Source organism: Ovis canadensis, chromosome 2 (assembly GCF_042477335.2).
Source record: "Ovis canadensis isolate MfBH-ARS-UI-01 breed Bighorn chromosome 2, ARS-UI_OviCan_v2, whole genome shotgun sequence".
Classification (NCBI taxonomy): Eukaryota; Metazoa; Chordata; class Mammalia; order Artiodactyla; family Bovidae; genus Ovis; species Ovis canadensis.
In genome coordinates this window covers 149,256,476-149,283,484 of record NC_091246.1, presented here as the reverse complement: position 1 = coordinate 149,283,484, position 27,009 = coordinate 149,256,476, and the positions used below count along the sequence as shown (strand labels likewise).

Here is a 27,009-nt window from a genome sequence, read left to right as displayed (position 1 = left end):
GGTTCTACTCTCTGCCGCTGTTGTCTTTTTCCAAGCCTTGGAAAATCATCTCTTAACAGTTTTCTGGGGAAAGTATAATATGGCCTTTTGTGAAAGGATGGTACAGTAGATTCATCCAAAAGGTAGAATTCTTTTATCATCTAAAAATGCAGGTACAAAATCTCAATAAAAATTTCTAAAGGAAACTCATGTAGAGTACTGTGAATTATCTAAAAGACAAGTAAGGAAACTATCAGATGTGTTTATAATAATTATTTTAAATGAGTACATTAAAATATTTTTATTTTCTTTGTAAATTATGGCCTTGAAAGATAGTATTTTCAGGGCATCATTCTTATGATATGAAGAGCAAAATGAGTTCAAGATTATCACCCGAAAAGCAGAGGCTCTAGCCTGCTGTAAGGTGGTGACAGATGAGGTTGTCAGATCAGGTAGCAAATTACTGGGCAGATGGTTGAATTTTGCTTTCTACGGTGAAATCTTTTACATTTTGACAGATTCTTCTTTGTTCTGAGATGATTTAAACCTACAGTTATGAAGCAGATCAGAGCTTTTAAATCTAAGTTGAAAATTGTCACTACTGCCAGGAGTACAAGTATGTTGCCGTGAACATGTACATAGATAACTAGAAAAGATAAATGGAAAAATTACATACACGCTAGAAGCATTTGCTCCCTGGCAATCTCTTCTGGAGAAGTAAAGCATTAATGAGGAGGAAAAGTTGAGATAGCTAAATTCTTGCCCAAATGTCTTATTTCCTTTACTCTGTTTGAGTCTATTTATTATGAGTTTGTCATCACTGGAAATGAAAGCTCCATGTGGGCAGGGATCACAGATGTCTTTTCCACCAATATATCCAATCATTTAGAAAGTGCCTGGGAAAACTACTGGTTTATATTTATTAAATATATAAATCCTCAAAATGATATGTATCACAGCAACTTCTCTATTTGGCTTGAAGGTTTTATAAGGAGAAAATGAGACAACTGAACTTGGAAGTTCATTCTATTCCCTTAGAAGCATCAGTTCAGTTCAGTCGCTCAGTCATGTCCAACTCCCTGCGACCCCATGAACTGCAGCACTCCAGGCCTCCCTGTCTATCACCAACACCTGGAGTTCACTCAGATTCATGTCCATCAAGTCCGTGATGCCATCCAGCCATCTCATCCTCTGTCATCCCCTTCTCCTACTGCCCTCAATCCCTCCCAGCATCAGAGTCTTTTCCAATGAGTCAATTCTTCGCATGAGGTAGCCAAAGTACCAGAGTCTTAGCTTCAGCATCATTCCTTCCAAAGAAATCCCAGGGTTGATCTCCTTCAGAATGGACTGGTTGGATCTCCTTGCAGTCCACGGGACTCTCAAGAGTCTTCTCCAACACCACAGTTCAAAAGCATCAATTCTTCGGCGCTCAGCCTTCTTCACAGTCCAACTCTCACATCCATATTGATCACTGGAAAAATCATAGCCTTGACTAGACGGACCTTTGTTGGCAAAGTAATGTCTCTGCTTTTATATGCTATCTAGGTTGGTCATAACTTTTCTTCCAAAGAGTAAACATCTTTTAATTTCATGGCTGCAGTCACCATCTGCAGTGATTTTGGAGCCCAAAAAAATAAAGTCTGACACTATTTCCACTGTTTCCCCATCTATTTCCCACGAAGTGATGGGACCGGATGCCATGACCTTCGTTTTCTGAATGTTGAGCTTTAAGCCAACTTTTTCACTCTCCTCTTTCATTTTCATCAAGAGGCTTTTTAGCTCCTCTTCACTTTCTGCCATAAGGGTGCTGTCATTTGCATATCTGAGGTGATTGATATTTCTCCCCGCAGTCTTGATTCCAGCTTGTGCTTCTTCCAGTCCAGCGTTTCTCATGATGTACTCTGCATGTAAGTTAAATAAGCAGGGTGACAATATACAGCCTTGACGTACTCTTTTTCCTATTTGGAGCCAGTCTGTTGTTCCATGTCCAGTTCTAACTGTTGCTTCCTGACCTGCATACAGATTTCTCAAGAGGCAGGTCAGGTGGTCTGGTATTCCCATCTCTTTCAGAATTTTCCACAGTTTATTGTGATCCACACAGTCAAAGGCTTTGGCATAGTCAATAAAGCAGAAATAGATGTTTTTCTGGAACTCTCTTTCCATGATCCAGCGGATGTTGGCAATTTGATCTCTGGTTCCTCTGCCTTTTCTAAAACCAGCTTGAACATCTGGAAGTTCACAGTTCACGTATCGCTGAAGCCTGGCTTGGAGAATTTTGAGAATTACTTTACTAGCGTATGAGATGAATGCAGCTGTGTGGTAGTTTGAGCATTCTTTGGCATTGCCTTTCTTTGGGATTGGAATGAAAACTGACCTTTTCCAGTCCTGTGGCCACTGCTGTTTTCCAAATTTGCTGGCATATTAAGTGCAGCACTTTCACAGCATCATCTTTCAGGATTTGAAATAGCTGAACTGGAATCCCATCACCTACAGTAGCTTTGTTCGTAGTGATGCTATCTAAGGCCCACTTGACTTCACATTCCAGGATGTCTGACTCTAGGTGAAGCATATTTTTATATAAATCCAGACTGCTCCTGTAGTTACTTTTCTTTCATTGTTTATACAGTCTTACAAATAAAAATCATCTTTGGAGTCTGCAGCAGTTGACATCTCCCAGAAGCAGTGTGGCACCAAATCTTAGCCTTGTTCATTTTCCTTTGTTTGATCCCAGCTTTCTACAGTGACCTGATGGCTAAAAGACTGGGTTCTAGAATAATGAATCCCATTTTCACTGCTAGTTATATGACCTTGGCCACGTCATTTAACCTTTTGTGGATTGTTTTCCTCAGAATGGAGGCTTGGATTATTCTAACTCAAGCAGTCATAAGAATAAAATGAGATAATTCATGCATAGTCCTTTGTATAGTTCTTTGAACAGTCCATAAATGGTTCATTGTTTCTTTTTGTTTCATTGAAAGAAATCACTCAAATTCTATAAGACTGGGTTACTTCACAACAAAATAAACAGACCGGCACGTCTTCCAGCTTCAAAAGGTCAATGTGTAATTCTCTTTCTCTCAACTACAGAGTTCATCGCAACCTTCCATGGTGCTCTCTGCATCTTGATGTCTCTGTAACTAATAGTAAAGGTTCTGATATATCTCATGATGTTTTTGATATTCTCAATGTATACTTGGATTAAAGTCCCACTGTCCATAATGTTACTTATTGGTGTTTTTTCAGATGAAAACTTGGCTAGATTTAGATTGTAAAAATGCCTAAATAGTGCCATTGAGCCTTTTTCTATAAATTTTTATTGCATTTTGGAATTTTCTAAAATTTAAAAATAGACATTTCACACCAAGAGCCTTCCATATCAAATGAGAGCCAAAAAGTTTGTAGTATGTGTCCTTTCTGATTATAGTAAAATACAACTCATGTGAAAATCATAAAAGCAAAACTTAAAAGGTGAAGGAAAATGAGAAATTAAATTCTGCCACTGATTCACAGGCTACTGGCAACTTGCCTAAAAGTTTGCTTAGACTACCGTTATAGAGGACTTAAAAGCCTACTTCACCACAGCTAGGAGAAAATCTAAGCAAGGAATGTGAAGTCTGTGCCAATTCTGAGTGACAACATTTTTAGTGTCTCCCAGCCAGAAAGGGTTGACCGTAAATTTAAGATCATCGAGTGGCATTTTGCAATTCGTCACCTCATCCGAAAGCTGCTGTGGGGCTGTTCTCTGAGTTGTTTCTTTCCCTTTCAGCTTCCTCCATCCTCAAAAGAGAGAAGCGGCTGAGGACCAAGAATGTACATTTCAGTTGCGTCACTGTGTACTACTTCACCAGGAGGCAGGGTTTCACGAGTGTGCCCAGCCAAGGCGGCAGCACCCTGGGCATGTCCAACCGCCACAACAGCGTGCGCCAGTACACCCTGGGCGAATTTGCCAGAGAGCAGGAGAGGCTCCACCGGGAGATGCTGAGAGAACACCTCAGGGAGGAAAAACTGAATTCTCTAAAACTAAAGGTAAAAAAAACTTAGAAATGCACTTTTTTTTTAATTTTTATTTTTTGGCCAAACCCCCAATCCTTACCTCAATCTGGTTGCATTATCCCATTTTCATATCTAGATCTGCAGATTAAAATGGGTATTTTCCAAGCAGACTCTCTGCTGAGGCTTTTTTAAAGGAAAAACAGTATAGTCTCATCACTGAAAACAGGGCAGAAAACTTCCCTGACATCGTGTATTTATTCACTCTATAAATATTTATTTAGGTCATAAACCCTGTGCTTCAGCTGGGGCTAACTGCTATGAAAAATAGATGTGCTCTCTTTTCTCCTGGAACTTACATATTAACAGAAAAGAAAAATATTAATCATGTAGACAAAATCACATCTTCATTAAGTACCATAAAGGGGAGTTGCTAGGTGCTAGGAAAGTATGTAACCGAGAATTGATGTGGGCCGGATATCAAGGAGTTTCCTCAAGAGAGTGACGATTGAACTGAAATCTGAACAGGTAACCAGGCAGAAAAGGTTGGTGAGAATCGTTCAGGCAGCAGGGAACGATGAGTTACCTTGTGTCAGGAGGAAGCACGGGAGCATGCAGAGGCGAGTGAGCCTGGAGCAGAGATGGAAGGAGCAGATCGTGATGGGGGTAGGGTTGGGCTTTGTCAGTCTGATTAAGACATTGTTTTTCTCTTCATCCTAATGCCATCAGAAGTCATATAAGAGTTTTAGGCATGGGGTCCGTTGGCAGAATAATATAATATGGTTCATGCTATGATTTGAGAATGGTTTAGGGGCAGGGGTAGCCGTGTCGGGGGAGCTTATGGAGTCAGACCAGTTAAGAGGCTGTTACAATAGTCCAGGAGAGAGATGATGGTAGGTTAGATTACACTGATGGTAGGGGAGATGAAGAGAGATGGACAGAGGGAGTAATTTAGGAAATGAAATCAACAGTCCTCGATGATGTGCTGGATTTGGAAGGAAAGTGGGGAGCTGTCAAGAATGACTCCTAAATTTCTGGCTTGCAGAACTGAATGAGTTGTGGGTGATAGTACCTTTCTCAATGACAAGAATATGACAAGGAATCCAGGTGATTCTGAGAGGCTTTTGAGTTATTAAAGTGATGTCAGGGAGGGGTCCAGGTAGAGATAACTATCATTGTGCCATCTTAGAGATTAAGTGGAGAGAAACACAGCTCAGACAACCTTTTCCTTGATCAGAGACACTCTTTATATTTGTATGGATCCATCAACTTATCAGCTTATAGTAAATGGCCTCCCATTATTATCTAAGGACAAAGGAAAAAAGACAAAGATTTTTCTTACATAATCCAGGATGCTTAACATAAAGAATCACTGGTTAAGTAGCAGAAACACCATAAGCACACCTGTGTTACCTATACCTTTAGAGGCCAATATGAAGTCAGTTAGCAGAGTTGTGATGTGTGTTTCAAAACACCTGTTTTTAGGTATTTTAAACCTCATGTATGTGCTTTGTTCCCAGCTGCACAAGAAGACAATCACTTAAATGAAGCTAGTTACAACCTAGCCTAGAGCAAGTCTCATAACTCCTTTGGAGGTATTTTTGACACAGTTCATTGAAAGGCCCTTAAGATTTATTTGGTAACAAGTCACTATTGTTGCTGTTCTTCATGATAGCTTTGAATGTAGCCTAATTTAATAATAATTCTCAGATTTGCTTCTGAAATAGACTCTCTGCTTTTCTAACTCACTACAAACCAATTGTAACCCTTACTCAAAAGATGAAGTCATTCTCCAAACTCAAATATTGGCGGAACAATAGTGATGGGCTGCCATTCATTAAATGATTTTTTACTTGCCAGGCATTTTATAAACATTATTTAATTTAATCCTGACAAAAACCCACTGGAATATGTAAATTATGAGACCATGTGTACAACTGAAGATAAAGAAGCACAAAGATGTTAACTGGCTCACTCAATAGAAAACTATTATCTTGTTACTTACTATTCTAAAATTAATTGATTATCCCCAATAGGTGTCGGGAAAGACAATCTCTGTACCTATTGGGAGTCATCCCTGTCTGGGGTTTGGAACTGTGTGTGGTGGTTTTTAACAGGTGGGGAATTGTAATTCTATCTGAGAACCAGAAGATTTATTGTGGTGACCTTCGTAGCAGACACACACAATGACTGTTGGGGGAGCTACATACCTTCAGGAACATTCCTCCTTGCCAGGCAGTGATGTATTCTGATACTATAATTTGTATTCAGTTACTTCTACCCTTTTATTTTTAGCAAGCTGAAGAAGAAGCAGAAAGAGGCTTCTGTCATTGATTTCCTTTTGTCATTGTGCTTAGCGTTGCAAGTTGAAGAGGCAATCTTCCGAGTGGGTGTAATGCCTTGGTTTGTCATTGATAACTGAAAACATGCAACTTTCCATTTTGGTGAAGATACAAACAAAAGACATTTGGATATCATCACTCCTTTCAAGTGAATGCCAAGCAAAAAGATAATGAATGGGATTCTAAGGTGATCTGATCTAATCCTACTGAAAGTATTCAGAAACTGGGAAACACATTTCACAGAAAACTAATAAAAGATCAAAGCATTGTGGACTCATTGACCGAAAAATCTGAGGGGTATTAATGGAGGAAAATGTATATTAACTTCAATGAGTTTTTAAATATCATTGACTATGTTTGTCTAAGGTTTAGCTATCCAAAATCTAAAATTAGCTATCCAAAAACATTACGGATCCCAAAATTTCAATCAGATACTTGAGATTTCACTTTCAATATGATATTTTCTTTGAAATATACCTCTGGGATAAGCAACAGAATGTGACTAAATTGATTCCAGTTTTTGGCTAAAGCAGCTAGAGAGGGTCAGCAGCAGAGAGAGGGACCCAAAGAAGAAAGGGAGGATTATTAAGGACAAACTTTGCCACTTAAATTTGGTTTTCCTGGAGATGGTCCTCTGTGAGTGACAGTGAATTGCCCATTAAGGGAGGAGAGAGAAGGAACATCTGATGAAAAAATAAAAATAAAAAAACACTTTGCAAAGCTTTCAGTGTCAAACTTTTTCCAAAGCCTTCACTATGCCAACCAGATAAAACACACCAGAAAACTCAGTGGACTTGGTACTGGTCATTTCCTTCCTACCTCCCTGAGAAACAAAAGCTCCAGGCCATAAAGGAGATGTTTTTCTTTCCACTCTACCTGTGTGTCTTTCCAGGGTGTCTCAGGTTCTAAACAGTGAATCAGTTTATACAATGACATCTCTTCCAATGGGGCCTTTTTTCAAAATTAATTTTTATGGCGTATTGTTGCTTTACAACGTTGTTAGTTTCAGCTGTGCAGCAAAGTGAATCAGCTACATTTATACACACATCTCCCCTTTTTTGGATTTCATTCCCATTTAGGTCACCACAGAGCACCGTGAGTAGAGTTTCCTGAGCTATACTACAGCTTGTCATTAGTTATATATTTTGTACTTAGTTATCAATAGTGTATACATGTCAATCCCAGTCTCCCAGCTCATCCCATCCCTCCTTCCTCTCTTGGTTTCCATACATTTCTTCTCTAAGTCTGCGTCTCTATTTGTACTTGCGAATAAAATCATCTATACCGTTTTTCTAGATTCCACATTCATATATGCATTAACATACGATATTTGTTTTTCTCTTTTTGACTTACTTTACTCTGTATGATAGCCTTGTGTTGTGTGCTTAGTCGCTCAGTCATGTCGGACTGTTTGCAACCCCACAGACTGTAGCCTGCCAGGCTCCTCTGTCCATGGGGATTCCCTAGGTGAGAATACTGGAGTGGTGGCCATGCCCTCTTCCAGGGGATCTTCCCAACTGATTGAACCCAGGTCTCCTGCATTGCAGGCAGACTCTTTACCAGCTGAGCCACCAGGGAAGCCTAAGAATACTGGAGTGGGTAGCCTATCCCTTGTCCAGGGGAACTTCCCGGCCCAGGAATCAAACCGGGATCTCTTGCGCTGCAGGTGGATTCTTTACCAGCTGAACTACCAGGGAAGCCCAAATGACAGTCTTAAGATTAAAGTCTTAAGTAAAAAGAACACAGGCTTGTGTTTTAGTGTTTCTTTATAATAAAATACTTCAGAAGCAAAATAAGGATAGAAATTTAGCTTTTCATTGTAAAATGTCTTCTTAGTGATTCATCTCAATCTAATTATGAGTTTGATATATTGAGAAATAATATATATAATTAGATTTGTAGAATGAATCCAGTTTTATTTGGTGGGGTAGGGGGGGAGTTCAAGTGTGCCTTTATTGGTGGTGGTGGTGGTATTTGTTCCAAACATTGTCTAGAAACAATTAATAGAGAAAGCTTATTGAATAAAGTACATGTTTCTAGAAGAAATAACTAGCTTTAGATGTCTAAATTACAGAGTACAGTTCTTTTTCCCTGTCAAGCCCATTCAGACATGTCATGCTCTTCACAGTAATCATTGCAGTCATCTTAATACTACACATTTTTCCAAATTAAGTACTTAGATTTCATCATCTGCACCACACTGTTGAACAATTACATTAGCCTTTATTCCCATTTCATGTGTATCTGTAAAATCCATTAGGCGGCTGCTTCTATGTTTCAAAAGAACCTTGGCATTGAATTCGCCTCTGGGGTTATATTTTTCTGGATTCTATTACCATGGTATAGGAAATGTAACTTAGTTTTCACAACTTTCACTGGATTCTTTTTCTCTGTTTTCTCAACCCTGACCGTTCTTCCTCTCCTTTCTAAGGTCAAAGCTGTTTCTTCATTGTGGGGTTTCCATGTGTTCCTCGAGTAGTGCTTGGTTGTTTGCTCTCTTTCTTCATAAAAAAAGAGTTGCCAGATGGTAACTGTTCCTTTAATGAGCAAACTCTAAAACGTCTCTGTCTAAATTTCCTTTACCCAGAGTCTTAGATTTATTACTGTGTTTATTCAGTTAGTAATTACCTGTACAGTATTATAATTCTCCACCTGCACAACCCAGTCTTCCAGCCCTGCCCTCTTGTTTCCTCTCAACAGTTTCATAATTTAACTAATCTTCAAGTAAAATTCCTAAATGCTCTAGGAGATAGAAGCCATTAGAGGTTTGTGAGAGATGACTGATGCCAAGTATCTCTAACCTATAGTTTCCAAATTTAGGGATAGGTTTTTAACTATTTCCTCATACTACAGTTCTTACTAGATGGGTCAGAGAATGCTGGTCTTGTTGTAAAGTAAATAAATAAACTCCACTTAGTATTTTTAAACTCCATACAGAATTTCTTTGTCAGCCTCTGTAGAGATTACTCAAAAGCTTATATAGGACCAGTACTTCAGAATGCATTGCTCTGACACCAAATGGAAAATAAGGACTTCCCAAATACTTGCCATATCATATGTGCAACATATTTTGAGAGGATCAGAGAAAATACACCTAACCAAAGTGGTGCATCCTGAGAGGCTGGGCTTCAGTCCTGAGCAAATGCAATAAATTTAACAATCAGTTCCTTCAAAAATGCTGGCGTTTTTATTTAAGTGGAAAAATTAAACATATGTAATCAATCTCTACAGTTTTCCTATGCAATAAACAGTGATCTTCTAGTTCAGGAGACACCCATTCAGCTGATTCTTCTCATTAATAGTTGGGGCTCATGTTGTGTTCTGGAGTCAGCGTATAAAAATTCATCGCTAAAGTGGACTGGACTGACCTCTGCCCCCATGGTAGCTTGAAATCATCGGTGATGGGAATAGTCATATTGTGGGACTTGACAAGCACAAAGCAAACACAACATTAGACAAACACAACAAACTCGACAACAAATTAGAAACAGCCCTCCCTTTTTTTTCTGAGACATAGTTATTAAATATTTACCAGCACACTCTTGGATTTATTTCACTTATTAGCCTCTGCTAAAAGAGACAATGTTTGTCTAAACCAGAAGGAAGAATAAAGGAATGTATGGAAAATTTATGTCTTATTTTTTGATATTGTCATCTTTTCTGGTGACTTTTGGGGTAATATGTAAACCAAGGCCTCATTGTAAATTCAGGTTGTTGAAATTCTTATCAGCTGACAAAACAGCCAAACATAATGAATCTGGTTCCAAATTGCCACCTACAATTAACAGCTAATGAGCCAAAGACTTATACTGTAAGATCTGACTGAATATCAAAGTGATATGAATGTTTTAGTTTGGTTTGCCAGAGACATTAGCACCCAGACTATTTATTCAACGCATAACATGTAACCAGGAATTTCTTTCATCAAATATATATCCTATGTGTATTTGGGTATACAAATGCAGATATGTATATCCAGCCTCTTATTACACATGTCTGGCAACCCAAAGCACATTGCTTTTTTTAAAAAATGTATTGAAGTATAGTGAAAGTGAAAGTGAAGTCGTGTCTGACTCTGCGATCCCATGGACTAGCCCACCAGGTTCCTCTGTCCATGGGATTTCCCAGGCAAGAATACTGGAGTGGGTTGCCATTTCCTTCTCCAGGGGATTTTCCCGACCCCAGGATCGAACCCGGGTTTCTGGAATTGCGGGCAGATGTTTTACCGAAGTATAGTTGGTTACAAAAGAGGAAAGAAGGGGAGGGATAAATTAGGAGGTTGGGATTAACATATATATATATATATATATATATATATGTACTACTATATATAAACACACACTGCTTTTTGAGAAAGCCCATTCCATTTTGTAGTGATAATTGTTAGAAAGCTATTCTTCATATTGATCAACCTGCTATCATCTAATTATACCTTCTGACCCTGATTCTGGCCTCCAGAGACATAGAATAAATCTTGTTCCTGTTCCCCAAACTCCAAGTGTTTGAAAGCAGTCTTGATGGACATGCAACTATTTGACAATAGGTTATATGGGCTCCATGTGTCTCTGTTCTATAGATTTAAACATCCTTAGTTCTTTTCTCTAACGCTCCTGTTTTCCAGACACCTTATAACCTTGGTTACTTCTTCTGAATATAATGCTGTTTATTAATGTCCACCTCAAAATATGGAACCTGGCAGTGGGGTGGGAGTGAGGCTCATGAGAGAGGGGATATGCATATACATAAAACTGATTCATGTTGTTGTACAGCAGAAACAAACACATTATAAAGCTATTACACTCCAGTTAAAAACTATGGAACTTGATCTGGACATTGCACTCAAGATGGGATTTTTTCAGTACATAGGGATATGTTACATTACCTGCTAACTGAGCTGTAGATACTCTATCCACAGGTATATGCTAAAGGTACAGGAGCTTTTTGGATCTTAATCAGTTTGTTTGTTCATATTATACTGGTGGTAAGTAAAACAACAACAGCAAAAAGACAATGAAGCAAACATGCATATCAGGCCTGGTAAATCAGGTCTGCGTCATCATGCAAATTAAAACTTTTTAACGTCTCCTGGGTAAGAATCCTCTTTAGTACTATACATGGTGTACAGACAGCAGTCAGTAAAATTTTGGTTTTTTTATTTGAATGAACTTGATCTTATCATCTGAAAAATGTGCTAACCTGCCTTTTAGTTATCCATCCAAGATATTATTTAAAAGCTACATTTAACAAGACAGGGCCAAGTTCATAATACCCTCTCAGAGGGTCCTTTTCACCACCCCATGGTGACGTTCATGGAGATTCCTTTCCTGGGCTGGTCTCTACTGCCAATAGGATCTCTAGGCAGCACGCACCTTATTGGTGGTGCAAAGAGGCTGAGTATCTCTGTTCTTTGAAATATTTTCAGCATTTCAACTAACTAAAATCCATGCATTCAACCATACCCTCATTAATCAGCTGGTATCCCATCCTTCCGTGTACAGAACATAAGAAACTTTGTCAGAGAATCTCAAGACTAGATCACTGGTTTTCCAGTTATGTTCCATGGGGTCAGGGCTTTGGGTAGCTTTCTCACTTTTGTTTGTTTAATAGGTTAAGATTCTGCATGGACTTTAATTTGACAAATGGACATTCTCTCCCTAGTGAGCCCAGGCACAGGTCTTATAGTTACTGTTCCCTGTTCTCACCTGTACAGAGACCATCTTTTTAAATCATCTCTTTTTTTGGAATTTTATCTAGAATTTACACTTTAAAAAATAATAATTTACTTGCATTTTGATTACCCTTTAATTCCTTTCTCCATGACTCTTTGCAGATACTAGACAGAGCAGTCATAACTTTCAACTTTTTTGTTGATTTAAAACATGAATAGCCCAGGCCTAAGGATTCTTACATAAAACTGCTGAGCACTCTTTCACTATCTCCCACCTTCTTTTTTTACGTGAAATTCTTCCTAACGTATCTGTTCTTCCATTTCTTGTTTAAAGGTTTTTCTTCTTGATACAGACTGTAGAATGAGAATAGGAAGTAAATGATTCTACTTTGAGTCTTTGTAGCTCCCTCCCATTTTGTTTGTCTGTCGTTTGCTCCTCTCCACTGCTTCTATAACTTGCTCGTATATTTTGTTGCACTTACCACACTCTATCATATTTATTACATGATCATCTCCCCAGCAGACTAGTAGCTGGTGGTCCTTATTCTCAACATATTCCCATTATAATGAGGGAGATAGACATAAAACCAATCACCAAAACTAATATATTACTACAAAATTAGGCAGCATACTATGGCAATGATGGCTCAGACAGTAAAGAATCAGCCTGCAGTGCGGGAGACCTAGGTTCGATCCCTGGGTTGGGAAGATCCCCTGGAGAAGGGAAGAGCAACTCCAGTATTCTTGCCTGGAGAATCCCCATGGACAGAGGAGCCTGGTGGGCAACAGTCCATGGGGTCCCAAGAGTCAGACACGACTGAGTGACTAAGCATATAGCACAGGGTAAATGAGTTACAAGTCAGCTGGGAAAATCAAAAGTAACACATGAGGTCAACACTGGTAGCTCTCACTTGGACTAGCTTCTTTTGCTGGCATGTCTATTAGAAAGAACACCTCCACAAGCGCACAAAATAGATTACTCAAAGGAAATGCTAACTGGTGAGAATGTCATATCTTCAGCTGGCTTCCTGTATTCTTTTTTGAGCTCTTGTTCTCTGTGTATGAATCATATATATTTTTTTAAATTTCTGAATGAGCTAATTATAAGGAAGCTTTTCTGCTCTTTTACCTCCTGCCCCACAGCACTGAGATCAGCTCTTGGAGTGTAACTGCAACCATATCCTTCTCTTTTCTTCTATTCAGGTTTTCTATTAATATTATTCTAAGAATTTTCACTCCAGACTGGTCTTGTGAGCCTGGCTCAAGCTTTGGAGTCAAACCAAACCTGAGTTTGATTCTCAGTGCAGTCACCAATTATCTAAGTAGCTAGACTTTGGCAAATTATCTTCTTCATGCTCCAATTTTCTCAACTGTTAAAATACTTCCTATGACTGTTTGCACATCAGGTGAGATAATTTATATAAAGTAGAGAGTTCAGCACCTGGTTTTCAATATATGACGGCTTGGGTCATTCTCCACATCACCCTCATTATTATAGGCAGCAATCAGTGTTTGTGGAATTGAATTATTTTTTCACATTCTTATTGCCACTATCACTGATACATGTGTTAATAACTTTGTAATAACCAGGAGTTTTTACTGTTAAGAACACATTAAACCACTGAAAGGAAGTGTTTTTATTTTTGTGGGTTTTTGCTTTGTTTTTAGCATTATGGTCAATCCACATTTTCCGTACTGTTTCCCTCGCTATAATTATTTTACAATAAATTAGTTTCTTCAAGCCTTCAATTCATCAAAAAGCTCATCTTGTTGGAATTTACAGTGGAATATATTCACTGCATGATATAGGGAAAAAAAAAAGATTGACTACTGAGGTGACAATCTCCCACTCACCAATCCCCTACCCCACTCACTCCCCCATCCCATCTGGTCCTTGATTCAGGATAGTCTAAGAATCACTCTGCTGATTCTGGAAGTAATGTGTAACATGTCCCATCCCTCAAACATATTTAGATGGGCAAAACTTTTACTCTGTTGAGCTTTGGAAACTGTTTACTCATACTTATCAGTATATATCAGATAGATTTGCAAAAGTAAGGAGTTTCAATTCTGTTTAAGAAAAGCTATAATCCTTTAATTTGTAGAGTGAGTCTGTAGAGCCACACAGTGGCTCAAGAACTAAGTCCTATCTTAAGTAGCATCATTAGAACAAAGCAAACACACACACACACAGCATCCCTGGAGATATTTCCAATACAGGATAAACACACGTACACATAAATGAGATAAATAAATATAAGTTAAGGATCACTGAATCAAATTATGAGTTAAGACATTACTTATCACCTGAAGATGGCAAAGGCAGAGGAAGGGGGATGCTACTTTCTGAAAACGTTCTGTTTGTTTACTTTTTGCTTTTTGCTTATGAGCCAAGACAGGAAGGGATGCCACACAAGTTCATCCAGTCTGGATATTTTGTAGGCCAGTGAAAGCTCTGTCCCATCTCAGGCCTGTAAAGCTACTGTTGCTCAGCAGGGACTGCCTCCATCTGCTCAGCTAACTGCTACTCCATCTTCAGATTCAAGCTTAGATGTGAAGTCTACCCTCCTCACTCCACCACTTGCCCCACCACTAGAGGCCGCTTCTGGTGGTCTAGTCACTAAGTTATATCACTCTTGTGACCCCATGGACTGTAGCCCACCAGGATCCTCTGTCCATGGGATTTCCCAGGCAAGAATACTGGAGAGAGTTGCCATTTCCCTCTCCAGGGACTCTCCCCAACCCAGGGATCCAACCCCAGTCTCCTGCATTGCAGGCAGATTCTCTACCATCTGAGCCACCAGTTGCCCCTTCTACATAATCTCAATGCCCTATGTCCACGTTCAGTTAGAAAATCATTATCAGTTCAGTTCAGTTCAGTCGCTCAGTCGTATTTGACTCTTTGTGACCCCATGGACTGCAGCACGCTAGGCCTCACTGTCCATCACCAACTCTTGGAGTTTACTCAAACTCATGTCCATTGAGTCGGTGATGCCATCCAACCATCTCATCCTCTGTCGTCCCCTTCTCCTCCTGCCTTCAAAAATTACTAGATTCCTCTTCTCTTTAATCCATTGATTTCAAGACCCATATCTTGTGCACCAACACACCTAGAGCCTAATGCAAAATAAGCATAAAAGATTACTGAATATATATTAAATATATAAAAAGAGTGTATCTCAGTAATTATCAAAGCAGTTAAGAACACAAGCTGCAGAGTTAAATATTTAGGATTCTGACATAGTACATACCTCACCGCCTATGATTTTGGACAGGTTATTTAGCATTCCTGTGCCTCAGTTTCCCCATCAGTTAAACAATCTAATGCTAATAGCTACTTTATGAGATATTTTGTGATGCTCAGTGAGCTTATGCAGGTAAAGTGCTTGAAGCAGTGACATGCAGATTCAAAACTATTGTTATTCATATTGCTATTATTATCTCATATCTGATTCTCTCACCTCTCTTTCACCCCCACCTCCAATCTCTCTCTCTCCTTCTCTGTCATACACACACGCGCGCACACACACACACAGGTTTGAAGGTCAGTATCATTTGATGGTCTCCTTAAATCACATTTTTTTGGCAAGCCTTCTTTGAGCTCTTGGAAAGGCAGCATTCTTTGGGAAAACAACACTGAGCCAGAAATGGTCCAAGACAGATTGTCTTCTAAGGAATCAACTTCAAAAGAGAGCATTTTTTTGAATGTGGTCGTTACTCTGTATGCATTTATTTTATAAACAAAGGAACTTTTTAGACACATTGTGGTTTAATTTCACATTATATTAATAGTCCCCATACTCCATTAGGTACCATTGAACGTGGAATCCATCTGTTTTATACAGGGAAAGCATACTAAAGTAGAAGCCAGGGGATTAAATTCTATAAGCATGTCTTAGAGAAGATGTAATTGTTAATAATCTGAGCTTTAGGAATGCATAAAATCAGGAGGCTGCATTTGATGAACTAACGTCTGAAAATTCAATGATTCTATTTTAAGATAGGAAAAAGACATTTAAAGGTATCATTCATGTCAAAGAGAAAAAGAATTGTACAAAATAAATATTCCTGTGAAGATGGGTCATGGGGTAAAGGAGATGCAGAAACAAAGGCAAAAACAGATGAGGAAGTCTTGGAAGACTCCCCAGAGTTTGTTGTACTAGATCTTGAAAGTGAAATGAACATGAGTTAGTGAACAGAAATAAAATGCTCATTGACTTATTTCTCCATTGCTGTAATATAGAAAATGCATTTGAAAATAATGTATGCAATACTCTAATTTAAAAGAGCATTTAAGCTCAGTAGGTTTGGCCTGAGTTTTAAAGGTGCAAATAAATGGGCATATCCTGGAGGAGAGAGTTGGAGAAAGACTTCCGAGGGGACAGCAGAGAATAGTACCTGTCAGTGGTTACACACCAAACCAGATACTGTGAGGAGGGGAGACAAGCCAGTTAACTAGGATGAACTGGAATAGTTCCAGTCTTCACTAGAAATGGCAGAGATGATATTGGATAGGTGAGGCGAAAACCTTGTCAGACCACTTCAGTGATAATATGAGATTTTGAAAATCTTCATTACGGCCCTTGTGTGTTCTTGAACAAGAGTGAAAATAGTTTGCACTCTGTATCAAGGATTTTTAGATTCTTAACTGAATTTTTATTTTAAAATGAAACTCCATATTGTAATTTAAGGGACAGGTACACAGCAAAATGATTCAGTTATATATATATATATATATATATATATATATATATATATATATGTATATATGTATATCTTTCTCAGAAGCTTTTCCATTATAGGTTATTACAAGATATTGAGTTCCCTGTGCCATACAGGGAACCAACAACCGACCCTGTTGGTTATCTATTTTATACAATATATAGTAGTGTGTATATTTTAATCCCAAACTCCTAACTTGTCCTTCTTTTCTCCTTTCCCTTTGGTAATCATAAATTTCTTTTCTGTCTGTGAGTCTATTTCTGTTTTGTAGATAAGTTCATTTTATCATTTTTTTTAGATTCCACATGTAAGCAATACCATACGATGTTTATCTTTGTCTGTCTGTCTTACTCCCCTTATTATGATAATCTCTAGGTCCACTCACATTGCTGCAAATGGGGTCATTTCATTCGTTTTAATATTCCATCACACAGACATATATATATATATATACGTATACACACACACACCACATCTTCTTTATCAGCTTTCTGTCAGTGGACTTAAGCTGCTTCCATGTCTTTGCTATTGTAAATAGTGCTGCTATGAATGAACACTGAGGTGTGTGTATCTTTTCAAATTATAGTTTTCTCCAGATAAATGCTCAGGAATGGGATCAGTGGATCATGCGGTATTGGATTAAGAATCATCTGTAGTTTATTTGAGATACAGTTGTTTCTTTTTCATTCTTAGATGCCAGTTGGGTTATTCATGTTGTCCTAAAAATGTTCATGTTTTTAAAATATTTGCTTATTTTTATTGATTTTTAGATTCCATGTGTTATATGACAGCTGCCATTATTTTTTAAAAAATCAAGCCCTGTTAATATGAAATGAAGTTCTTTGTTGTTTTTGTGATGTTACCAGCTTCACAAGGGAGCATAAATATTATAGAACACGGAGATTAAGTAGGAAGGAGGTACTGAAATGAATCATGCTAACCAAGTCCTGGGTGTCCTGCATGTGCTGCGGAGTCAGAACTTTGATGAAGTTCACATAGACAAGCCAGGAATTCATGAAAACATAATTTAAACCCCACAGAAATGACAAAATAGGAAAGGTAACCCTCCTGTTGGTTAATTGAGTATATGTTAGGCAGGACTGAGCATATGTTGGGCAGTTATACACTTGAATTCCTTCAAAAGTCAAATCTTTACGGATGGAAAGATGCTTCTGTGGGCAAATAAGAACTAACAAAAGTGCTAATAGCAGCCAAACAAAGTCATATCCTATTAGTGGACATCAAAGAAAAGTGAAAACAGCTTAACCGATGCATTGATAAAGAAATTTCAAGAAAGGTAGTAAATTACAGATCACAGCAAGAAACAAAACCCAATAAAAGGAAATGCCTTCACTTTGTTAGAACATAGATTTAAGCTCTGAAGTAAAACAGAAATTTTATATAATAAACCAACAGCTTTTGAGAATGTATTTCAGGGACTCTTTGCAACACACAGACACACACACACACACACACACACTTGCTACTGTGTTGTTTCCTCCACCTAAGGGCAAAGATCAACCTTTTATTTGTTTTTCAATGCATTCAGAGTTGTCAAGTTGTCAAGTTTGGGATTTTTGGTCAGTAATGAATATTCTTCTCTAAATGTCAGACTTTTTCCTATGAAGATGAGAAAATGATGTCCGGTGTCACCAGGGTATTTTAACTGTGTAATAACTGAATTGTTGTTAAGATCAAAAAGCATAGTAATGGTTACAGTTAATGAAATCCATAAAGTAATACATTGAAAAGCTAAAGTTCTATTTAGAACTTCCTTGAATAGTCCCCTACTGAGTTTCTGCATTTACTCCTGAGCTGCTTCTCAGAATATATGTTTTGCTCATATTCAGAGAAAGTGTCTCTTTCTAAATGCTTATTTATGAAGAAAACATGTTATGTGGTGACATAGCAGTAAGAAGTGAAATACTGACTCTGGGTTTCCTGATGAATGAAATTAATTTAGAAAGGAAATATACATGGAAGAGAACGGTTATGGTATGAGACCCAGCCGCCCACCGGGGCTCTATTGCAGAAGGTACTGCTGTGGGTAGTCTCCTATGAACTCGTTGGAGGGCAGAGTTTGTTTGGGTACCTGTGTGCAAGAGCCTGCCTCACTGCCATCTGCTCTTGTCTTACTGAGAGCACAGTGACCTGACTGACTGCTTCGTATCAAGGCCTCATTCATGGAACATTCTGTACAGAAACCATGTTTGTAATCCCAACAGCACAGGGCAGCAAAACTTTATTTCCTAGTGCATGGCTTCTCTGGAGCCCAAAAGACAGAGTTGTTTCAAGGACATGTTTTGCTGATTTAGGTGGGCAGCAGCTTCCACTAAGATGCTATCACCTCTGAACAAGGATACATTTATCCCAACATCAAATGTGTCCATCATGAACTGAGTCTAAAGATAGCTTTCAGTGACGGGCATCTGTAACCTTTGGCCTGTTTCGCATCATGCTGGCTGAAGGCTCCAACAACTGTAGCTCCTGGATTAGGAGGTTAAGAGTTCCAATTAACGGTCTTGTGTCCATATAAAAGCCTATCATTTTGATATGTTCATGTGCCTTCCTGTAACTTCTCTAAAGAGAAAAGTAAGAGGAAATGATTTGACTCACAGTTTTTTTTTTCATCCCATATGAATCATTTGTAAGTGGAAGTGTAGATCTCTTAATCTCCCACACCTATCCATAAACACTTATGGATTATGGGGACATAATGTTATATAATAACTTCATTCTTACCAAGTGCAAAAGTGGGGATTTTCAAACCTGCTAAGTCTCTAATTTGCTGCTTTGTATTTCTAGATGACAAAGAATGGCACCGTGGAATCTGAAGAAGCGAGCACTCTTACAGTGGATGACATTTCTGATGATGATATTGATTTAGACAATACCGAGGTGGATGAGTACTTCTTTCTTCAACCCCTGCCGACAAAAAAACGAAGAGCACTGCTGCGGGCCTCTGGAGTTAAAAAGATTGATGTGGAGGAAAAGCATGAGCTGAGGGCCATCCGCCTGTCTCGAGAGGACTGTGGTTGTGACTGCCGGGTGTTCTGTGATCCAGAAACATGTACCTGCAGCCTGGCAGGCATTAAGTGTCAGGTAAGGACTGGGATTTCAGGGAACCCAAAGGCAAGACATTATACACTACCCACTAAGAGGTAGTTGTGTTACATGTAATGAAGTTTCCCACACGTGAAAAAAACTCTGAAGCAAGGCAAGGCACATGATTCAAGAAGAGAGAAATGCTAATTCAATGACATGAGTATATGTAATATGTATACTTATACATAATATATATTATATAAACATGCATATATACATATCTATGTAAATATATGTGTACATAATATTTTATATATTATATATGTGTATTACCTATACACACACATATTTATGTTATATAATATTATTTGTATATATAATATATGTATTATATACATAGTATACATAATACATAAATGTGTATATATAATATATTAATGTGTATATATACACATATTACATAATATATATACACACACATATGACATAGTGTGAAAGGCAATCCAAGCTGCAATTATCAGTTGAAATTGTTTCCCCTTGGATTCGTTTATTATACGAGCTCATTTTGGCTTCTAACAAGCAGCCAGGGAGATCATGTCATCCCCACCATTTGAGTTTGCATTCTCTAATCCATCCATGGGCTATAAAATGATGATTGGTTAGAAGTGGTGCAGACTAGTGAAATAATGATTATACTGAAACTTCAGAAAACTGAGTTCTCCTGGCTCTGTTTTCTGCCACTGTGTGAAACTGGCAAGTCAGGTAAGCTTACTGGGTTCAATTTTCGCACCTCTGACCTGAATGGGCTAGACTAGATCAGGGGTTGGGGAGTGATTACTCACAGGTCAAATCTGGCCCGCCACCTGATTTTGTAAATAAAGTATTATGGAGGCACAGCCATGTTTTTGTTTTTTTGTTTACATGTTTCCTATAATTGCTTTCATAATTCTACAGCAGAGTTGAGTAGCTGCTGGAGAGACTGTATGACTCACAAAGCTTAAGATTATTCTCTGGCCTTTTACAAAAAAAAAGCTTACTAACCCCTGAACTAGATGATTCTCAGGTTCCTATCCATCTGCAGCATTGGTGCTATGTGATTAGATAGGGGGTGGTATTTTATGCAGAAATTCAACTTTTTCAGTTAAAGCCCTCAGGCAGACAAAAGGAGAAGGCTATTCTCCTGAGCTGAGCAGTTGCTTGAGGTGGATTCACAGAAAAGGAAATCACAGCTTAGAAAGCCAGCTCTAGATTCTGGCTCTGACATCTGCTACTGCTTTTTGTTGGGGCCAGGATGACTGGGATCGAATCTGCTTTCTTCTCTGTAACATGGGAAATTCCTGAGCTTGAATAAGGTAGCAAGAAAGGCAAGTTCTTCCTGGTTGCCTATACTCTGGTCTGCATACAGATGGGGTCTAAGACAGTAAGCATATCTTAGGCTTTCCTTGGGATGCCCAGAATTCCACTCATCACCTGAGTGAGGAGCTCAGTCTTACAGCCCTTGCTGAACCCAATCACTCTGTCTATAGAGTCCAATTATTGGAGTAATTCGGGGGTATTGTTGAGGTTAAAGCCTCTGCCTGCAATGCGGGAGACCTGGGTTCGATCCCTGGGTCGGGAAGATCCCCTGGAGAAGGAAATGGCAACCCACTCCAGTATTCTTACCTGGAGAATCTCATGGACGGAGGAGCCTGGTGGGCTACAGTCCACGGGGTGGCAAAGAGTCTGGACACGACTGAGCGACTTCGCTTTCTTCGCTTTCGCTTTCTAGAGAAGCCTGTAGTCTAAGGGAGGGACAGGGGACGGGGAGCCAGCAACTGAACCGGAGTCCACCAGGCACAGTCATGAATGTGCATACCTATCGCAGCCCCCGCAGTGCATCAAGTACCGAGAAGAATAAGACAGGGAACCGATGCGAGTGAATTATCACGCTGCATGAGACTAAACGGTGTCTCAGGCAGAGAAGTTCATTTTACAATAAGAAAAGAAAAAACTCATGGCTAGTGTAAGGAATGTCATGTTATTTAGACTAAAAATAGCAGATGGGTATTGAGGGCAGTAAATTTGTTTAAAATTGGGCATGTGAGCTGGCTTGCTGCTGAAAAAAGAGAGCTCAGGAAAAAAGAGAGCCGCACTGGGGGAAAAAAATGGGACCGAAATTAATGTGCAGGAGAGAAGGGGTAAGGGAGGATGGAAACAGAAGTAAAGAAAGTGCAGGAGGGATAAACGGACTAAAACCATACCATCAACTCATTGTTATATGAAGCATAGGTTTAAAATTAGTTTAACTCTTCTGTCCTCAGCCTTCACTTCCCCTTTTGCTTCTGTTTGCTGTTTAATTGTCATTTATTCTGGCGTAAGTGGGTTTGTCATCCCAGATTCCAAGGGTTTGCCGTGAGGTACCGGATTTTGATTTGATTTGTTCAGAGTTCCAGGGGGGCTAATCTGTGTTCTTCCTCCCAAGGTGGATCGAATGTCTTTCCCCTGTGGCTGCACTAAAGAAGGATGCAGTAACACAGCAGGTAGAATTGAATTTAATCCTATCCGTGTCCGGACTCACTTTTTGCACACAATAATGAAACTTGAACTGGAGAAGAACCGAGAGCAGCAAATCCCCGCGCTGAACGGCTGCCACGGGGAGATAAGTGCGCACGGTAGTTCCATGGGCCCAGTGGCTCACTCCGTCGAATATGCTCTCGCAGACAATTTCGAGATTGAAACGGAACCGCAGGCTGCCGTGCTGCACCTGCAGTCGGCCGAGGAGTTAGACTGCCAGGGGGAGGAGGAGGAGGAGGAGGAGGAAGAGGATGGCAGCAGTTTCTGCAGCGGAGTCACGGACTCCAGCACGCAGAGCCTGGCCCCCAGTGAGTCCGAGGAAGAGGAGGAGGAAGAGGAGGAGGAGGAGGAAGAGGACGACGACGAGAAAGGGGACAGTTTCGTGGAAGGTCTGGGTCCCCACGCCGAGGTAGTCCCTCTTCCTTCCGTCCTTTGTTACTCCGATGGCACCGCCATCCACGAGAGCCACTCAAAGAACGCTCCTTTTTATGCCAACTCTTCGACCCTCTATTACCAAATAGATAGCCACATTCCAGGAACTCCCAACCAGATCTCTGAGAACTATCCGGAAAGAGAGACTGTCAAGAGCGGTACCCTCTCGCTGGTGCCTTACACCATGACCCCGGAGCAGTTCGTGGACTACGCCCGGCAAGCCGAAGAGGCATACGGCGCCTCCCACTATCCAGCCGCCAACCCCTCCGTCATCGTTTGCTGCTCCTCTTCGGAAAGTGACGGCGTGCCCTGCAATAGCTTATATCCCGAACACAGGTCCAGTCATCCTCAAGTGGAATTTCACTCATACTTGAAAGGCCCCTCCCAGGAAGGGTTTGTCTCTGCGATGAATGGTGACAGTCACATTTCAGAGCATCCTGCTGAAGATCCTTTGAGCCTTGCAGAAAAGAGTAGATTGCACGAAGAGTGCATCAAATCGCCCGTGGTCGAGACTGTCCCTGTTTAGTAGTTTAAGTTATTCTAAGACCAACTCTTCTCCTATTTAAAGCACTGTATTTAATTGGATTTCCTGGGCTCGTTGTGGTTTCAACTGAGGACCAAGAAAACTTGGCCCGTGGTGAAGCTTCCAGACTGTATTTTGTTTTCTCCTTTCTAGCTACATGACTGTGCCATTGCACAAACGCAGTCTCTATGAGGATTTTAAATGATTTCAGACTGTTTTGATAGAAAATGCTAATTTTAAAAAAAGCATATCTCACAGTTGCCTACCTGTCAAACTGTGTGAAACCTGCCAAGCTGTTTAGATCAGAGCTCCAAGTTTTGGATTATCGGGCCTGTGCAAGATTGTTAACTAAGACTGGGAAATGAGGTTTAGAGTCCTAATTTTCGATATATCTGAAGATGACGGTGACTTTTTAATGTAAAAGTTATTATTGTAAGAAAAAGATTTAATTGCCCCATGTGTATTTTATTTATGGTAGCTAGAAGTCATGTTCTGATGAAAACGAACTGCAGCATGTTCTTTTCAGCTGAAGATGCATAGTTAGTACCACCGAGCATGCCCACATGGATTGCCTCTGGAATCCATTCATGTTTTTATGATCATGTCTGATCAGATTTGCAAATACTTTCTTAAGGGTGAAATAGGCCTATTTTTGCTATTTTGGACAAACAAATGAGTCTGTATGTGCAGGTCCTTACACAGTTTTCTCTAAAGTTAAGAGTTAGGACAATCCTCTGGTGAGGGCCTAGTTCATTGCCCTCCCTCAGCTGACTCCAGAGATGGAGATAGAAGGAATTGCCTTTCTTTTTTAAACACAGCATCATCTTGGTTCTTAGCTTGGACAGCACCTTCAAACTCTACTCCCCTGCATCAAAATGCACTTTAGTGCCCCTTCATGGTACCTTGTGAGGGGTGGGGACTAAGAACTCTTTGAGATGAAAAATTAAAAACAAAAAAACATTTTTAAAATCTAACTATTATAAGGTTCATAGAATTAAATAGAGGAATCAATCCAATGATACTTTATGAAGGAAAAATGACCTGTTTTCCTTCACCACTCTCAAGACCTAACTCGGTCAAAGCAGAGGAGGCTGAGAAAACATGGAAGAGACACAGCCTCAGCAACCAGCCTTTTTCTACAGCGTGATCAATCCGTCTCTACAAAAATGAGTGTTTAATGAAATTTACACTTAGTGACTAGCTGACTGAAGTGGGGGCCTCTACCCAAATACTCAACTAGGCCTTACTTTTCTGAAGCATTTTGATTTCTCTTGCCTGGGACAATTAGCAGAACAGTCCAGAATGCATTGAATACTTTCTAATTACCTCATGTTCTCTTATAAAAGGGGACAGATAGAAATAAAACATGCACTCCCCACCTTTAGATTATCTGCACTTGGTTCGTCGGAGGACTTCTAAGATCCTGTTTTCCTGTAAATTAGTTTAGGTAACTAAATAGTGTGTTCTAACTTTTTAGTTCCAATGCAATATGACTATGCTAAATCTGTTTCATATTTTTGACCTTCTATTGTCATGTCATTTCACATTTTATGCCTCTTTGAAATGTGGACATGCCTTGCTATTCAGTGACTGCATCACTACTTATTTTTTGTCTCTTAGACTTGGATGTTTAGAAATACGGATATAAATACATTGTAGATCTCAAGTCCTTAAAGAATACTATTTTATTTCACTGAATTTAAAAATGTTTGGTCTAGAGAAAGTCCTCCAATGGAAGAATTTCTACTAAGACTTGACTTGGGGAAAACATGTTTACTTGGCAGCTCTTCCACTGTGCAGTTGGTTACAGCCCCTACTCTACCCCCACAATGAGCCAACCCAACCTTAGAACCATTAATATTAATATTAAAGCAGCTTTGGGCTGGTCTTTATGGAGGTAGCAGTAATAGGGGCAGGGATGCTCCTTTTGAATGACAGGCCCTTTGGGCTATTCAGATTGGGGTTTTGCTCAAATCTTGATAGCATATCTCATGTTGTCTATAAAATTACAGTTTTTAGTGCTTGCTCTCCAAATTTTTCCCCCTATCAATACAATCTAAAGAGCACAGGCCCAAAGAGAAAATGACAAGAAACTATTGTTCCTTCATTTGAGCACATGAAAAATCCTGTGTGCCATATTGATTAGACCATTGCAAGCCTTTGAAATAGTTACTCGTGTGTGAAGCACTCAGCTTATGCTTGGAACACAGTGCGGCAGAGTGGGGCAGGGGTGTCTCTGTGCAGAATTGAAGGGTAGAATGCCAGTCTAGATTCTGAAAGGATGGATATTTAATTCAGTTCAGCTTTATTTTCACAAGAAGGTTGACACCTACTTGTTTACGTTGGACTGGGTCTCTGTTTTGTAGCTTCCTTTCCAAAAAGATGCTTAATCTAGAAACAGGAAAACAAACAAAAAAACAGAGCTTTTTCCCCTGTCTGTCTAATTGGGGTCAAAAGTCACTGCTACACAGGATTAACCTTCCAGCCACGAGAGCTTCTGTTCCAAACGTTCATATATGTATTTATAACCTAACCCCTAAATATTGCCTACATACATAGATTACCTATGAAAACACTCACGCACATGCCTCCCTCAATACACACAGTAGGTGTAATACCACACATCAGAGAATGTCAGATTTTAGGCCAATAAGGAGTACTGAATTTTTCCTACCCTAGCATTTGGTTGGGTTTTATGATCTAAAACTGTGGTCTGGAAATGAAGATGATTTTTAAAGCTATAGTTTAAATATACTGGTTCAAAGTTGTAAATAATACTAATGGTAGAATCGGTTCACTGTTACTTTTTCCCACAAAAGCTGAGAGAGCACAGTGTGCCATTTGACTCTTTTTTTTTCCATTAATAGATCATCTATTCAACAAAAAAATGCCCACATGCCAGGAAGGGCTACGGTTTTTCTAAGCATTTTTAAATGGGGACCAAGAGCTGGACGCAGCCAGTGGATTCTTCAGATCTTTACACGGAGACACAGTAACCTGACCTGCAGCTGTTGCATTATCCCCGTAGTATAGCTAGCCAAATTATAGTCTTGTTTTGACACACGGCTTTTTAGTCATTCACTGTCAATGGCAAAGCTTCGTGCTTTAGTCCCTGTTGTTTTAGCACCAGCCCTCTACCTTTTATTAGGGTTTAATTCCCAGTTATAATCCAGGCCAAATTGATTTGCAAGTCAAGTGGCTGGAGCAGCTTGCATTTCCTTTGTCATTCTAGGTTTCCTCTGGGGGAAAGAAATCAATCAAAGAGATTTACTTTTTTCCCTTCTCTTGATCATTGATTATTTAAGACATCAGTAAAATCCATTTGTCTTCTGCCTTTTGGTTAATTGAAGAATATGGTTACTTTCTGAAAGCCAGTCTTTTCTTCATGGTGAAACAGCATTTTTCCCAGAGTGCCAATCACGTATAAAATTGGAAGCTAATACTTACTAATTAATTTTATTATTAAAATCTTCATAATCATCTATAGCCCAGCAATACCTCCCCCAATAAAAACAATAAATTACAGAAACACCGGTCTCACACATTAACAAAGGAAAAAGGAGATTATAAATGATTATGTTCTTTAAAATTTTATCCTCTGACAGATGATTTCTAGGCAGAATTCTGGTTTGGTTGTCATTAAGCAAGGAAATGAGTGATTTATTTCCTATTAACTGATATATCACTGATTCTTTGGTTAAACTTCTGAGATTGTTGTACAAGTCAAAATCCTTTGGTCTTAACATATTTACAGT

The 27,009-nt window shown here is 39.3% G+C and overlaps 1 protein-coding gene across 1 annotated transcript in view; it reads left to right on the top strand.

Annotated features, from left to right (window-relative positions):
- Positions 1-26,798, top strand: part of CSRNP3 (cysteine and serine rich nuclear protein 3) — a 97,139-nt gene extending 70,341 nt beyond the window's left edge. Inside the window, exons 3-5 of the mRNA XM_069574322.1 lie at positions 3,746-4,005; positions 19,507-19,803; positions 22,208-26,798. Coding sequence (XP_069430423.1) covers positions 3,746-4,005; positions 19,507-19,803; positions 22,208-23,257 — 1,607 coding nt within the window. The 3' untranslated portion in view covers positions 23,258-26,798. The remainder of the gene's footprint in view (positions 1-3,745; positions 4,006-19,506; positions 19,804-22,207) is intronic.
- The last annotated feature ends 211 nt before the right edge of the window (positions 26,799-27,009 follow it).